The sequence below is a fragment of the Mastigoproctus giganteus genome, chromosome 12 (genome assembly GCF_048544385.1).
Source record: "Mastigoproctus giganteus isolate SK-2022 chromosome 12, ASM4854438v1, whole genome shotgun sequence".
In the NCBI taxonomy this organism is placed as follows: domain Eukaryota; kingdom Metazoa; phylum Arthropoda; class Arachnida; order Uropygi; family Thelyphonidae; genus Mastigoproctus; species Mastigoproctus giganteus.
In genome coordinates this window covers 4,604,065-4,620,611 of record NC_143586.1, presented here as the reverse complement: position 1 = coordinate 4,620,611, position 16,547 = coordinate 4,604,065, and the positions used below count along the sequence as shown (strand labels likewise).

The window sequence follows — 16,547 nt, the reverse complement described above, 5'->3', positions numbered from 1 at the left end:
ACGGCATCCTTTCCTAACCAAGGTTAATCGGTGTAAAAGACTCGCATGGTCGTGTACCGATTTGGCAACAACAACACGAGGCTCTTCATTCATCATGCTTGGTATCAAAAGTGCAGGCCGGTTGAGCCGGTTGTATGATGTGGGGCACGTATCACTGGCAGGAACTTGGACCCCTGGTGCATGTGGAACAACGTATCACTGGTCTCTGCTAACATCAACTGCTTGCTGACTGTGTACACCCAGCTATGTTACACTTTTTCCGGAATGGCGATGGTATCTTCAAAGATGACAATGCGCCGATCATCGGGCATTTGTGCAGGAATGATTTGAAAAACACAGTTCTGACTTTTTAGCATTAGCATTAGTAGAGGCATACAATGCAAGAAAGCGAGCGTATGCAGCATCAGCCAAAAAAAAAAAAAACTGCTCCCATTTCACCCCTCCGTTTGTTCCAAATACCTGTCCAGCTGAGCCTTAAATTTATTTAGGCTATCAACTTCCACAACAAAAGATGGAAGTCTGTTCCAACAACCAACTACCCGCTGGCTAAAGGCAAATTTCCGCACGTCTATCCTACATCTGTCTTTCGTCAATTTGAACTTATGCCCTCTCGGGTAATTGTTCTGAGCAAGAAGAAAAATGTCATCGGCATTGAGCATGCTCAAACCATTCAAGGCTTTATACACCTCAATCAGATCACCTTGCAGGTGCCTAGTCTCCAGACACCGCAATTTGCAAAACTTAAGCCTTTCTTCGTAAGAGCAACAATTTGTTCCATTCACCAATCTTGTTGCCCTTCTCTGTACCCGTTCCAGCAGCTCTACATTCTTCCTAAAATGATGCCTCTAGACCGGTATACAATACTCAACGTGTGGATCGATCATTGCCTTATACAAGGGGATAATCACCTTCTTATTCCTGCTAGAAAAATTCCTGTATATCATTGACAAGACACCATGGGCTACTCTTGCAACTGTCTGCACTGCTCAGAAAACTTCATATCTGCCTGCACAATTACCCCGAGGTCCTTTTCACTCTCTACCTCTGTCAGTGTAGTACCACATAGTTGATACGTTGCTCTGGGGTTACTGCTTCCCATAGGTAGTACTTTGCATTTGTCAATGTTAAATTTCATTTGTTCAGTTTTTAGACTTGTTAGACTTCAGTGCTAGACTGTTAAACTTCAGGTGTTAGACTTCCAGCATATCGATTGGCCTCTCCCCCGATATCAATCCCATACATCACTTGTGGGACACTATGGAAAGGCATATCAGGATACACCAATCTGACTACACCATTCACTTACATACCTGCACTGCTGACTGCATTACACACAGTTTGGTTGGCCATACCTCCCGAACGCTTCCGACACCTTGTTGAATCAATGTCACGTCGGATAGCTGCTGTACTAAGGGCAAAAGGACCTAAGAAGTATTAGGTAGGTGGCCATAATTCAGTGATCACTCAGTGTGTGTATATATATATATATATATATATATATATATATATATATATGTTTGAATAATGACATTAAGAAAATAAAATAAAAATAAAACTATCATTAGAGGCAGCAAAAATACACATCCCCCCACATGATGCCCATTATATAACCGATAATAAATATAAAATTAAAATCAAATTTAAACATATGCCAGTAGTATGGCAAAACTGTAGAGTGAAAATTTAACAAAAATTAAATCAACAGGGAGGGGGAATTAAAGGTAACAAGACAGAAACTGTAGCTGCAATTCTCCAAATAATTTAGAAATTCAATTAAATCCCATTAATAGAAAATCCATATTAAAATTTTAAATATAAGGCCAATTATACAGAAATTTAGCGTCACACCCCTGCTAAGGTACCGGTTCCGAGAGACTGAAATATCACTAAAAAGGGACTAAACGAACCACTAAAATAAAACAAAGTAACAAAATAATAGACTGACCATTATGCCCCATATCGACGGAGGACCACGAGGTCAATAATGGTCATGTAATCGCTGCATTTCAATCGCTGGATAAGACGCTAGACGATTTGTCGAAAAGGCGAACCGATCGAAGGACTAAACCACCCCTCCATCCCTCGATCGAACCACAATTGCAGATGATTTGTATAGCGGTGGTCCTTATGCAGCGAGAAATAAAGTATAGAACAGACCAGCATTCCAGAGCAGAGCCACCCACCGAATAATGTAAGCTTAACCAGCTTGTATAGACAGAAAAAGGAAAATAAAAATATATTGATGTCGGTATATTTTGTTTTGTTTTATTTTAGAAGTTCGTTTAGTCCCTTTTTGGTGATATTTCAAGTCTCTTCGAACTGGTACTTACTAGGGGGGAGCCGCTATATTTCTATATAATTGGCCTTATATTTTAAATTTTAATATGGATTTACTATTAATGGGATTTAATTGAATTTCTAAATTATTTGGAGACTTACAGCTACAGTTTCTGTCTTGTTACCTTTCTTCCCTCTTCCTGTTGATTTAATTTTTATGTTAAATTTTCGCTCTACAGTTTTGCCATTCTACTGGCATATGTTTAAATTTGATTTTATATTTATTATCGGTTATATATACAGGGTGATTCACTACCAGTGCCACAAACTTGCAGGAGGTGTAGGGGGCACAAAGACGAATCGGAATCACATAGCATTGCAGGGTCCGAAATTTTTTATTTTTATTTTATTTTATTTTATTAATAGCAAGATACACAACAGGTAACCATGAAGAGTGTATCTGAGATCAGATCAATAAACATAATAACAATAATATGAAATCCAACAGGAAGATAAACATTGATATAGATTCAAACATTAAAAGCATATGTACAAAAGAGGATTGTATTAAGTTGTTACCGGTAAAACAAGTAATAATTAATCCGTTAGATAACAGAAAAATAATATAACAAATAATAATAAACTACAATAATTAGATGTGAGCTAGTCACTTTGCAGTTTAAGAGAAGAGGCAAACTTGTGGATGGAGTTCATCAGTGATTGGGAGTTGTCAAAGAAGTCAATGAGAGAATCATTTGCTGATTCTGTTCAGTGGACTGAACTTCATAAAGTCCGTGTTGGCAGAGTCAAGGCGAAACGGTGTAAGGTTCCTGACTTGTCTACAGGGAGCATTGAAGTTTATTTTACTCAGGATTTCAGATGCTTCATAAATTCCAGTGATTACTTTGGCTAGAAGGGCGATGTCAGCAGTAACTCTTCTGGTGCACAGAGGCCTCAGATTAAAGTAATCACACAGCGATTCATAATACACTGAGTGATAGAATAGAGGATTGCGGTACGTAAGGTAACGGACAAAATTTTTTTGGACTGCTTCAATTTTGTTAGTTAAAGTCTTTGTGTGAGGATTCCAGATGGGATCCTCACACAAAGACTTTAACGATGAACTGAATTCAAGGATTGGCAGAACAATAGTTTTATAAAGGATAACCGCATATCTGTAGTTTTTGAACTTGTATGTGTTCCGTTTGATGAATCCCAGTGTTTTGAAAGCTGTGCTGGTGATTTTAAGGACATGGGCATCGAATTTAGCACTGCTGGAAAAGAGAATCCCCAAGTCGTTAACTTGGTCACACCTTTCGATAATCACAGAGTTAACAGTGTACTCCGTATTCATTAGTTGTGGAGATCTGCAAGATGAGAAAGAGATTACTTTGCACTTCGAGGGGTTAGCAGACAAGGCATTCAGAGATAGCCACAGAGAGAATTTATTGAGAGCACACTGAAGCTGTTGAGAATCGGTAATCTCCTTCACTGCCGAGTAGATATTAAGATCATCTGCATAGAGAGCAACTTGAACATTGGAGATGCAGATGAAAAAAGGAAGATCATTTACGAAAACAATGAAGAGAAGAGGACCTAAGGGAGAGCCTTGTGGTACTCCGCTTAGTGGTATAAAACAGTCTGAGTTCACTTGATCGATGATAACTCTCAAGAAACGATGCGTAATATTAGCATTAGCATTAGTAGAGGCATTTGATGCAAGAAAGCAAGCTTATGCAGCATCAGCCAAAAAAAAAGAAAAAAAAAAAAAAAACCGCTTCCACTTCCCTCTGTTCCCTCTGTTCGTTCAAAATACCTGTCCAGCTGAGCCTTAAACTTATTTAGGCTATCAACCTCCACCACAAGGGATGGAAGTCTGTTCCACCAACCAACCACCCGCTGGCTAAAGGCAAATTTCCGCACGTCTATCCTACATCTGTCTTTCCTCAATTTGAATTTATGCCCTCTCAGGTGATTTTTCTGAGCTAGAGGAAGAATCCCATCAGCATTGAGCATGCTTAAACCATTCAAGCCTTTATACACCTCTATCAGATCACCTCGCTGGTGCCTAGTCTCCAGACACTGTAATTTGCAAAACTTAAGCCTTTCTTCGTAAGAGCACCTCTTTGTTCCATTCACTAATCTTGTTGCCCTTCTCTGTACTCGTTCCAGCAGCTCTACATCCTTCTTGAAATGGGGCCTCCAAACCTGTATACAGTACTCAAGGTGTGGACTGACCATTGCCTTATACTAGGGAATAATCACCTCCTTAACCCTGCGGGAAAAATTCCTGTATATCATTGACAATACTACATGAGCTACTCTTGCAGCCCGTCTGCACTGCTCAGAGAACTTCATATCTGCCTGCACAACCACCCCCAAGTCCCTTTCATTCTCTACCACTGTCAGTGTAGTACCACAGAGTTGATACGTTGCTCTGGGGTTGCTGCTTCCCATGTGTAGTACTTTACATTTGTCAATGTTAAACTTCATTTGCCACCTCTCAGCCCATCTGCTCAACCTTTCCAGATCCTGTTGCAGCAGCATAGTGTCAGTAGTGTCCTTGACAACCCTGCCAACCTTTGTATCGTCTGCAAACTTGGACATTAAGCTTGATATACCATCATCAATATCATTTATAAATACAGAAAACAATAATGGACCTAACACTGAGCCCTGAGGGACTCCACTAATAACATTAGTCCACGATGAGCAGTGTCCATTGATTACCACTCTCTGTCTTCTCCCCCTCAACCACCCCTTTATCCATAGCAGCAATTTGCATCCAATGTCACACTGCTCCAATTTGTGTAGCAGTCTTCCATGTGCAACAGTATCAAAAGCCTTTCTAAGATCCAAGTATATAATATCAAAGTTATTCCCTGCATCCAGTTCTTTTGTGACTGCATCATAGTATCCAATCAAGTTGGTCAGGCAAGAACTTCCCCTTAACAAAACCATGCTGTGTCTGAGCTATAACTGAAGTCTTGTCTAAATGATCCTGCAGTGCTTCTTTAACCAGTGCCTCCATTAATTTTCCTGGAACAGAAGTTAAGCTCACAGGTCTATAATTACTTGTGTCAGCCTTTGATCCTCCTTTGTGAATTGGGGTCACATTTGCACATTTCCAGTCTATGGGTACCTCCCCTGAGTCCAAGGAAGCTCTCATAATTATGGCTAAGGGTTTGCTTACTTCCTTTGCTGCCTCCTTTAATATAACTGGATAGATCCCATCCACCCCGGGTGCCTTTCTTGTGTTTATCTTCAACAGTTTCTCCTCCACTTTACTCTCAGTTATTTCAAGATTCTGTAGCTTACTGCTAGAGTTGAATACACCTCTGGCATTCCCCTTGCTGAATAACTCCTCATGTGTGAATGTCGATGCAAAATATTCATTTAGTTTGTTAGCTACCTGAGCAGGATCATCAACAGTTTACCCATCAATATGAAGTGGACCAATCTGATTCATCCCCTTCCTTCTAGAGTTTACATAAGTAAAGAACTCTTTGCTCTTTTTCTTTGCCTCCCTTGCCAAGGATTTCTCGTAATCTGCCTTCGCCTGCCTAACCTCCTTTGTAACTTGGTTGCATATCAACATTTTATATCATAGAGATAACACAGAAGCCTATATATCATAGGCTTCTGTGTCATGTGTTAATTTCTAAGTATCCCATGCATTTTTCTTCTCTGCCATATGCCTCATTAGTTCATCTGACATCCATTTTGGCCTAAACCTTGAACAATATTTCTTAGTTGGTATGTAAAGCCTAGTAGCTTCCAAGATAAGTTCTTTGAATGCTTCCCATTTTGAATTTGCTGTTGGTAACATCATCAGTTGGTCCCACTGTATAGAATTTAAATACTGTCTCAGTCCATCGTAGTCGCCTTTACGGAAGCAATAACCCTTCCCTTTACCCCTAATGGTAGTTACCTCTTTGAGTAAATCCCACTTCAGCACTGTGATCACTGCCACCTAGTGGTTCGTTTATCTGCAGATTCTTAATGCATGAAGAATCACTGCTGATAATCAAATCAAGGGTATTACTCCCTCTAGTTGCCTCCCGAACATGCTGATGTGGAAAACAATCATCCAATAAATCCTCAAAAGCCCTGCTAGTGCGTGAGTAACCAGCCCCAAACAATTCCAGTCAATATCTGGGAAATTAAAATCTCCCATTATAAGACTCTCTGATTTACTGGCCCACTCTATTTCCCTGTACAGTTCCTTATTCCTACTCTCAATTTTGATCTCCCAATGCTTATGTCACACCAAACTGACTCAACATATAGCTGAGTAGCCATGAGAGCAAAGGGTCACGGATACCATATAGCTTAAGTTTTTCCAGAAGTTGTTCGTGCGGGGCTTTATCAAATGCCTTGGATATGTCTCTGTAGACTGCATCAACTTGTAGGTGGTTATCAAGAGCTTCCGAGGTGTATTGCCAGAAAAAGGAAGTAAATTTGTGACTACTGACTTCCCACTGCAGAAACCATGTTGATTCTGATCGACGAAAGGCCTGAAGAATTCGAAGAGATGTTTGTGTACTGCTGTGTCGAAGAGTTTAGCCAGGCTGTTTTGCAAGGTTATGGGTCTGTAATCAGATACGTCATTTTTATCACCTTTTTTGAAAATAGGAACTATATTGACCTGCTTAAAGTGCTTAGGATACTTCCCCAGCCTTAGAGACAAGTTGAAGATCCGCGGTATGAGGGGGTTTTAATGTAGTGACAGTCATGCCTTCGTCAAGCGGTAGAGGACGTTCAACGGGAGGTCGCGTGAACAGCGATACCGATGGAAGTCAGCATTTGCGAACCGCTTCCCGAGGCAGTACGATGGACGAGTATTCAAACGTTGAACTGGCCGACATGCACCTCGCGTATGGAGCTGAGGACTGTAACGGGCGCGCCGCTCTGCGCTTGTACCAGAAACGTTTCCCGCACAGGCGTGCTCCTCATCATACGATTTTCGCACGTGGCACAGAAGGTTACGTGAGACTGGTTGTTTCACGAGAGGTACCATGAATCGAGAGCGAACGACGAGGACGCCAGACAATGAGGAGAATGTCCTACGTCTTGCAGAAGGCAATCCGGGTACGAGTACTCGAGCGATAGGCCAACTATTGGGTATTTCCCAATTCACTGTATGGAGGATACTGTCAACAAACCAAATGAGTTCATGCCATCTGCAATGCGTCCAATCATTGGAGCCTGCAGATTATCCACTCTGGAGTACTTTTGCTACTTGGTTTCTTCAACAGAGTGTGGCAGACAGCGTATTTGCTGCGTCCATATTGTTCACCGATGAGGCAAGTTTCACAAGAGAGGGAACCTTCAATCAACATAACGCCCATTTGTGGGCTTTGGAAAACCCCCATGGTACGCGAACACGTGCAACTCGACGCCGTTTCTCTGTCAATGTTTGGGCCAGCATTGTTGGCGACCACCTCATTGGACCGTACCTTCTGCCCCCTCGTCTGTACGGTAGGGCATACTTGATCTTTCTACAGCAAGTCCTGCCCGAACTTATTGAAGAAGACCATGTTCCTCAGTCATTGTGTTGCTCAATGTGGTTCCAGTTTGATGGGGCTCCCCCACATTACACCAATGACGTCCGCCAACACCTAAACGTTACATTTGAACAGCATTGGGTAGGTAGTGGTGCTCCGGTTCATTGGCCTGCTAGATCGCCGGACCTATAATGCCTGGATTTCTTCTGCTGGGGTCAAATGAAGACATTGGTGTACAAGACCCTCGTTGATTCAGTTGAAGACCTCGTCGCTCGCATCTCTGTAGATGCCTGGGAGATTCGAGACACGCCAGGAATATTCCAGAAAGTTAGGGATTCCATGCGGCGACACTGTGAAGCCTGTGTGATTGCTTCTGGTCGCCCTGGAAAGATTGTGCAAGGCTCAAGGGGTAGAATTTTTTTCAGCCTGGACTGTACTTTTTTAAAGGAGAGACTGCTTCTACAGGAATGGGATACACTTAAATAGAAATGGTGCAAGAATATTTGCTGATGCTATCGAGGCAGTGTTAAGTGGGTCGGAAAACTGCTAGCTTGGGGGGCAGACAAAGACAAATAGATTAACAGTAGTCACTGGCAGAGATGAAAGAGATTCCTGCACTGCTTCTATTGGAATGAACAGAAGCCTGGAAAACAAGATGCAGGATATTTCAGAGACTGCTGGAAGTCATTGGGGTACAAGTAAACACATGGGTTGTGTTAGGGTAGCTAAAAATAGAAACAGGTGCATGTATACTTGCGTGTACACCAATGCTCGGAGTTTAGTAAATAAACTTGATGAATTTGAGGTATTGCTCAAAACATCAGAGGCAGATATTGTGGGGATTTCAGAGACGTAGTGTCACACAGATATAAGGAATGCAGAACTGGAATTTGGGGAGTACAACGTCCACAGAAAGGATAGACAGAATAGTAAGGGAGGAGGGGTTATGCTATTAGTTAAGAAAGACATAAAATCCAAGGAAGTGAAGCCAGTCGACATCGCTGGACAGTGCTTTGTCGAGTCAGTTTGGTGTGACATAAGCATTGGGAGATCAAAATTGAGAGTAGGATTGTGCTATAGGCCTAATGACTCTGATGAGTATAATAAGAAACTGTACAGGGAAATAGAGTGGGCCAGTAAATCAGAGAGTCTTATAATGGGGGATATTTCCCAGATATTGACTGGAATTTTGGGGCTGGTCACTCACACACTAGCAAGGTTTTTGTGGATTTATTGGATGATTGTTTTCTACATCAGCATGTTAGGGAGGCAACTATAAGGAGTAATACTCTTGATTTGATTATCAGTAGTGATTCTTCATGCATTAAGAATCTGCAGATAAATGAACCACTAGGTGGAAGTGATCACAGTGTGCTGAAGTAGGATTTACTCAAAGAGGTAACTACCATTAAGGGTAAAGGGAAGGGTTACTGCTTTCGTAAAAGGCGACAACGATGGACTGAGAGAGTATTTAAATTCTATACGGTGGGACCAACTGATGATGTTACCAACAGCAAATTAAAAATTGGAAGCATTCAAAGAACTTATCTTGGAAGCTACTAGGCTTTACATACCAACTAAGAAATATTGTTCAAAGTTTAGGCCTAAATGGATGTCAGATGAACTAATGAGACATATGGCAGAGAAGAAAAATGCATGGGATACATACAAATTAACACGTGACACAGAAGCCTATGATAGATACAAGTTGATCTATAACCAAGTTACAAAGGAGGTTAGGCAGGCGAAAGCAGATTACGAGAAATCTTTGGCAAGGGATGCAAAGAAAAACAGCAAAGAGTTCTTTACTTATGTAAACTCTAGAAGGAAGGGGATGAATCAGATTGGTCCACTTGATATCGATGGTTCAACTGTTGATGATTCTGCTCGGCTAGCTAACAAACTAAATGAATATTTTGCATCGACATTCACACATTCAGGGAGGGGAATGCGAGAGGTGAAGTAAACTCTGGCAGTAAGCTAGAGAATCTTGCAATAACTGAGAGTAAAGTGGAGGAGAAATTGTTGAAGATAAAGACAAGAAAGGCACTTGGGGTAGATGGGATCTATCCAGTTATAGTAAAGGAGGCAGCAAAGGACGTAAGCGAACCCTTACCCATAATTATGAGAGCTTCCTTCGACTCAGGGGAGGTACCCACACACTGGAGATGTGCAAATGTGACCCCAATTCACAAAGGAGGATCAAAGGCTGACACAAGTAATTATAGACCTGTGAGTTTCACTTCTGTTCCAGGAACATTAATGGCAGCACTGGTTAAAAGAAGCACTGCAGGATCATCTAGACAAGACTTCAGTTATAGCTCGGACACAGCATGGTTTTGTTAAGGGGAAGTCTTGACTGACCAATTTGATTGGATACTATGATGCAGTCACAAAAGAAGTGGATGCAGGGAATAACTTTGATATTATATACTTGGATCTTAGAAAGGCTTTTGATACTGTTGCAGATGGAAGACTGTTGCACAGTTGGAGCAGTGTAGCATTGGAGGCAAATTGCTGCTATGGATAAAGGGGTGGTTGAGGGGGAGAACGCAGAGAGTGGTAATCAATGGACACTGCTCATCGTGGACTAATGTTATCAGTGGAGTCTCTCAGGGTTCAGTGTCGGTTCCATTATTTCTTTCTGTATTTATAAATGATATTGATGATGGTATATCAATGATGGTATATCAGAAAAATGGCAGCTGTGCTTTAATCCAACAAAGTGTAAGGTATTACACCTGGGAAACAGTAATCGCAAAAAAACTTATTCACTTGGTGGAGTTCAACTAAACCCAGTACTGGAGGAAAGGGACTTGGGTGTTACGATACGGTCAGACATGAAATTCTCTGAGCATTGTAAACAGGTTGCAAGGAAGGCCCATGGTGTCCTATCGATGATCTATCGAACTTTTGCAAGTAGAGATAGGGACGTGATAATCCCATTATATAAGGCTTATGTTAGACCACACTTGGAATACTGTGTTCAAGTATGGAGACCGCACCTGAAGAAAGACATCGAGCTTCTTGAAAGGGTGCAAAGAAGGGTAACTCGCCTGGTGAGATCGGCAAAAGGGCGTCCTTATGAAGAAAGACTTCGAATATGTGGGTTGCAGAGTTTGGAAACTAGACACCTTAGAGGAGATTTGATTGAGGTGTTTAAGGCTCTGAGAGGCATCAGTAAAATGAATGAGGACGAAATTTTCAAGATTATAAATGATGCTAGAACTAGGGGACATAAATTCAAGTTACGGGGGGAAATGTTTAGATTGGACTGCAGGAAGTTCTATTTTAGCCAGCGAGTTATAAATTACTGGAATAAGTTGCCTTCATGGGTGGTAGAGGCCGACAGTTTGGGGAAATTCAAAGGTCATCTGGATAGTACTTTCGGTTAAGGGAAGCGCATAGGATGATAGGTTTAATTTCCTTTTTATTTATTTTTTATTTTATTATTATTTTTTTTATTTATTAATTATTATTATTTAGTTATTTATTTATTTATTTATTTTTTTATTTTTTTTTTTTTGTTTTTATCATTGTTTTGTTCGGATTTTTTTTTTTTTTTTTTTTTTTTGGCTGGTGCAGCATAAGCCATAGGCTTTCTTGCACCATGCGGCCGTTACTAATACTAATATCAAGCTTAATGTCCAAGTTTGCAGATGATGCGAAGGTTGGCAGGGTTGTCAAGGACACTACTGACACTATGCTGCTGCAGCAGGATCTGGAAAGGTTGAGCAGATGGGCTGAGAGGTGGCAAATGAAGTTTAGCATTGACAAATGTAAAGTACTACACATGGGAAACAGCAACCCCAGAGCAACGTATCAACTCTGTGGTACTACACTGACAGTGGTAGAGAATGAAAGGGACCTGGGGGTGGTTGTGCAGGCAGATATGAAGTTCTCTGAGCAGTGCAGATGGGCTGCAAGGGTAGCTCATGGTGTATTGTCAATGATATATAGGAACTTTTCTAGCAGGGATAAGGAGGTGATTATTCCCTTGTATAAGGGAATGGTCAGGCAATGGTCAGGCCACACCTAGAGTATACAGGTCTGGAGGCCTCATTTCAAGAAGGACGTAGAGCTGCTGGAACGAGTACAGAGAAGGGCAAAAAAATTTGTGAATGCAACAAAGGGGTGCTCTTACGAAGAAAAACTTAAATTTTGCAAATGACAGTGTCTGGAGACTAAGCACCAGCGAGGTGATCTGATAGAGGTGTATAAAGCCTTGAATGGTTTAGGCATGCTCAATGCTGATGGGATTCTTCCTCTTGCTCAGAATAATCACCTGAGCGGGCATAAATTCAAATTGAGGAAAGAGAGATATAGGATTGACGTGCGGAAATTTGCCTTTAGCCAGCGGGTGGTTGTTTGGTGGAACAGACTTCCATTCCTGGTTGTGGAAGTTGATAGCCTAAATAAGTTTAAGGCTCAGCTGGATAGGTATTTCGAACGAACGGAGGGGTGAAAAGGGAGCAGGTTTTTTTTTTTTTTTTTTTTTTTCTTGGCTGATGCTGTATAAGCTTGCTTTCTTGCATCAAATGCCTCTACTAATGCTAATGCTAATGCTAATGCTAAATATTTGGGTCTTAGAAAGGCTTTCGATACTGTTGCACATGGAAGACTGCTGCACAAATTGGAGCAGTGTGACATTGGTGGCAAATTGTTGCTGTGGATAAAGGGGTGGCTGTGGGGGAGAAGACAGAGAGTGGTAATCAATGGACACTGCCCGTCGTGGACTAATGTTATTAGTGGAGTCCCTCAGGGCTCAGTGTTGGGTCCCTTATTGTTTTCTGTATTTTTAAATGATATTGATGATGGTATATCAAGCTTAATGTCCAAATTTGCAGACGATACAAAGGTTGGCAGGGTTGTCAAGGACACTACTGACACTATGCTGCTGCAACAGGATCTGGAAAGGTTGAGCAGATGGGCTGAGAGGTGGCAAATGAAGTTTAACATTGACAAATGTAAAGTACTACACATGGGAAACAGCAACCCTAGAGCAACGTATCAACTCTGTGGTACTACACTGACAGTGGTAGAGAATGAAAGGGACTTGGGGGTGGTTGTGCAGGCAGATATGAAGTTCTCTGGACAGTGCAGACAGGTTCGCAAGAGTAGCTCATGTAGTATTGTCAATGATATACAGGAATTTTTCCAGCAGGGATAAGGAGGTGATTATTCTCTTGTATAAGGCAATGGTCAGGCCACACCTAGAGTATTGTATACAGGTCTGGAGGCCTCATTTCAAGAGCTGCTGGAACGAGTACAGAGAAGGGCAACAAGATTAGTGGATGGATCAAAGGGGTGCTCTTACGAAGAGAGGCTTAAGTTTTGCAAATTACAGTGTCTGGAGACTAGGCACCAGCGAGGTGATCTGATAGAGGTTTATAAAGGCTTGAATGGTTTAAGCATGCTCAATGCTGATGGATTCTTCCTGTAGCTCAGAAAAATCACCTGAGAGGGCATAAATTCAAATTGAGGAAAGACAGATGTATAATAGACGTGCGGAAATTTGCCTTTAGCCAGCGGGTGGTTGGTTGGTGGAACAGACTTCCATCCCTTGTGGTGGAGGTTGATATCCTAAATAAGTTTAAGGCTCAGCTGGATAAGAACGAACAGAGGGGTGAAGCGGAAGTGTTTTTTTTTTTTTTTTTTTTTTTTTGGCTGATGCTGCATAAGCTTGCTTTCTTGCATCAAATGCCTCTACTAATGCTAATGCTGATGCTAATAATCACCTCCTTTTCCCTGCTAGCAAAATTCCTATATATCATTGACAAAACCCCATGACCTGCCCTGGCTGCCTGTCTGCATTGCTCAGAAAACTTAATATCTGACTGCACAATTACTCCCAGGTCTTTTTCATTTTCTACCACCTTAAGTGTAGTATCACACAGTTGGTACGTTTCTCTGGGGTTACTTTTACCCATATGCAGTACTTTGCATTTGTCAAGGTTAAACTTCAGTTGCCACTTCTCAGCCCATCTGCCCATCCGCCAGTTCTCTGATGATCGCGTTAGGCGTAACTACAAGGAAACAAAAAGGCGCAAATAACTATCATTGTCTAAAATCAACTCATGGCAGGAACATTTTAACACCTTGAGTAATTAGAATTCGGAATTGATTATCAGCTAACCTGGAACAAGCTACATTCACTTACTGTCTATAGATATGCTACTGGCTCTAATGAAACCACTGCTTCTCATGACATCGTGATTCTATATTACATGTTCTCTTGCAACAGATAATCCAGATAATGACCTTTCTGGGCAATGCTCAGGAAGGTCAATATCAAATAATCAATATCAAAGTAGTTGACTTATTTAATTGAACTACTTTGGTAGATAACTATGTTAAAATGATGCTTTTGCACTAACCAACAAGATAGTCATTCAACATCATAGCATGAGGCCTCTGGCATTAACTAACTCAATTTCTTCCAACGGTATTGTTTTTGACTTCTTCGTGAAAATAACCGAATGGCTTTAATTGTGCGATTTTTCATACATTTTTGTAGCAGTTTGTGATAGCACCACCTAGCGATATATTCATTGATTAGTTGGCATTACTACCACGAAGTTCTCTGCGTTTCTTGCTTCGTTCGATACTTATTGTTGAAGATGGGGCGGCGACCAGCTAGGTGGTATGTAGTATAATCCAATGCAATCGTCGTCTGAACTGCATATAATATTTATCAAAATTAAATTAATTATTCTTTGATTGTATTTGATGTTTGTATTTTGTGTTGCAAACTATGAGCGCTTTATTACATGCCATTACTACAAAAGAAAAATCGCGCTGCAATTTTTACCTGTTTTCGTTATCTTTTATTTCATTATGTATAGTTATTTTTTTTCAGAAATTTAAAATAATGTGCGATGTGTACTGAATATATTAGATTGTTTATGAACTGTTGTTTTTATTAACGATATGCCGTGATTTCAAAGCTAATACTATTAGCATTAGTATCAATAGAAGCAAATGATGCAACAAAGCATGCACAACGTAACTTTAAAAAAACTTAAATCTCTCAGGCCCCTCTAATTTTCTTTCTAATATTTCTTAAATTTATTCAGCCTATACATTTTACAATACCAGTTGGAAGCTTATTCTATTAATTAATACTTTTGCTGAGACCACATTTTGGCACATTTTGGGTTACTTAGAATGGCTATTATTTTCAGCAGAACATTTTGAAGAAATGGGCAGCACGGAGCTCTTAGTTTGAACGTTCTTCTAATGGTATTGTTTTTGACTTCCACGCGAAATTGAACGAAGGGTTTAATTGCGATTTGTACACACGTTTCTGGCAGTTTGCGAAAGGCGACACAACTCATGCCCTTCAAAGAGGGGCTAACTGCTGCAGTAGCAAATGGAGATTATATACTCACAAAATGTGATTGAGGTGTTTAAAGCTTTAAATTTATTGAGTAAACTTCATGATGAAGATAACCTGACTTTCTCAGACAATATGCACAAGGACATAAATTGAAAAAGGATGGCTACAGAGGGCACTGTTAACTTCTGTTTTTTTGGTCTAAGAAGTGGCAACTAAAGTTTAACCTTGACAAATGCAAAGTACTGCATATGGGTAGAAGTAACCCCAGAGAAACGTACCAAATGTGTGGTACTACACTTAAGGTGGTAGAAAATGAAAAAGACCTGGCAGTAATTGTGCAGTCAGATATGAAGTTTTCTGAGCAATGCAGACAGGCTGCCAGGGCAGGTCATGGGGTTTTGTCAATGATATATAGGAATTTTGCTAGCAGGGAAAAGGAGGTGATTATCCCTCTGTATAAGGCAATGGTCAGGCCACGCCTTGAGTACTGCGTACAGGTCTGGAGGCCTCATTTTAGGAAGGATGTAGATTTACTTGAGCATGTACAGAGAAGGGCAACAAGATTTGTGAGGGGAATGAAGGGATCCTCTTACCAAGAGAGGCTTAAGTTCTGCAAATTGCAGTGGCTGAAGACTAGGCACCTGCGCGGTGATCTGATTGCGGTATATAAGGCCTTGAATGGGTTGAGCATGCTGAATTCTGATGGGATCCTTCCACTTGTTCAGATTACGAACCTAAGGGGGCATAAATTCAAATTAAGAAAAGACAGATGTAGAATAGATGTGCGGAAATTTGCCTTTAGCCAGAGGGTGGTTAATTGCTGGAACAAACTTCCATCTGTCGTGGAAGTTGATAGGTTGAATAAATTGGAGGAACTGGACAGGCATTTGGAGGGAATGGTGTGATTTTTTTTTTTTTTTTTTTTTGGCTATCACTTGCTTTCTTGCATCACATGCTACTACTACAACAGGACAGAAATGTGCTTTCCACTAGAGTAATTGATTATTTGAGCAAACTTATCATTTGATATTGTGAAGCTGAAGGGGGCTAATGAGAATTAATTTAAGGAAAATTTAGATATGATTAGAGAATGGATTTTTTTTTTTTTTGACCGAGCTGTATAAGCTTCCTTCTTTGTATCATTTCCCACTACTATTAATAATAATAATAATTACAATTATGAGGGGAGTTTAAAGGTTTAAACAAACTTCTAATGAATATGATTATGAAGTATTTTTTCAGCAGGTAGTACATCACTATTAATATCTCATTTTAATAGATCCAGTCTTTTTTTTTTTGCAGGTGATTTTATGACCCAAGGAAAATAAATTTTCAAAATAGAGAAAAAAGAACTATAGATAATGATAAAATACCTGTCTTTCAGAGGAACATCCTCACAGGAGTGTATAGCATTAGTAGAGGCA

The 16,547-nt window shown here is 40.6% G+C and overlaps 1 protein-coding gene across 1 annotated transcript in view; it reads left to right on the top strand.

The window, feature by feature from the left end:
* The first annotated feature begins 14,331 nt into the window (after nucleotides 1-14,331).
* LOC150076643 (large ribosomal subunit protein uL16-like) overlaps nucleotides 14,332-16,547 on the top strand; it is a 37,633-nt gene continuing 35,417 nt past the window's right edge. Inside the window, exon 1 of the mRNA XM_090386792.1 lies at nucleotides 14,332-14,427. Coding sequence (XP_090242918.1) covers nucleotides 14,405-14,427 — 23 coding nt within the window. The 5' untranslated portion in view covers nucleotides 14,332-14,404. The remainder of the gene's footprint in view (nucleotides 14,428-16,547) is intronic.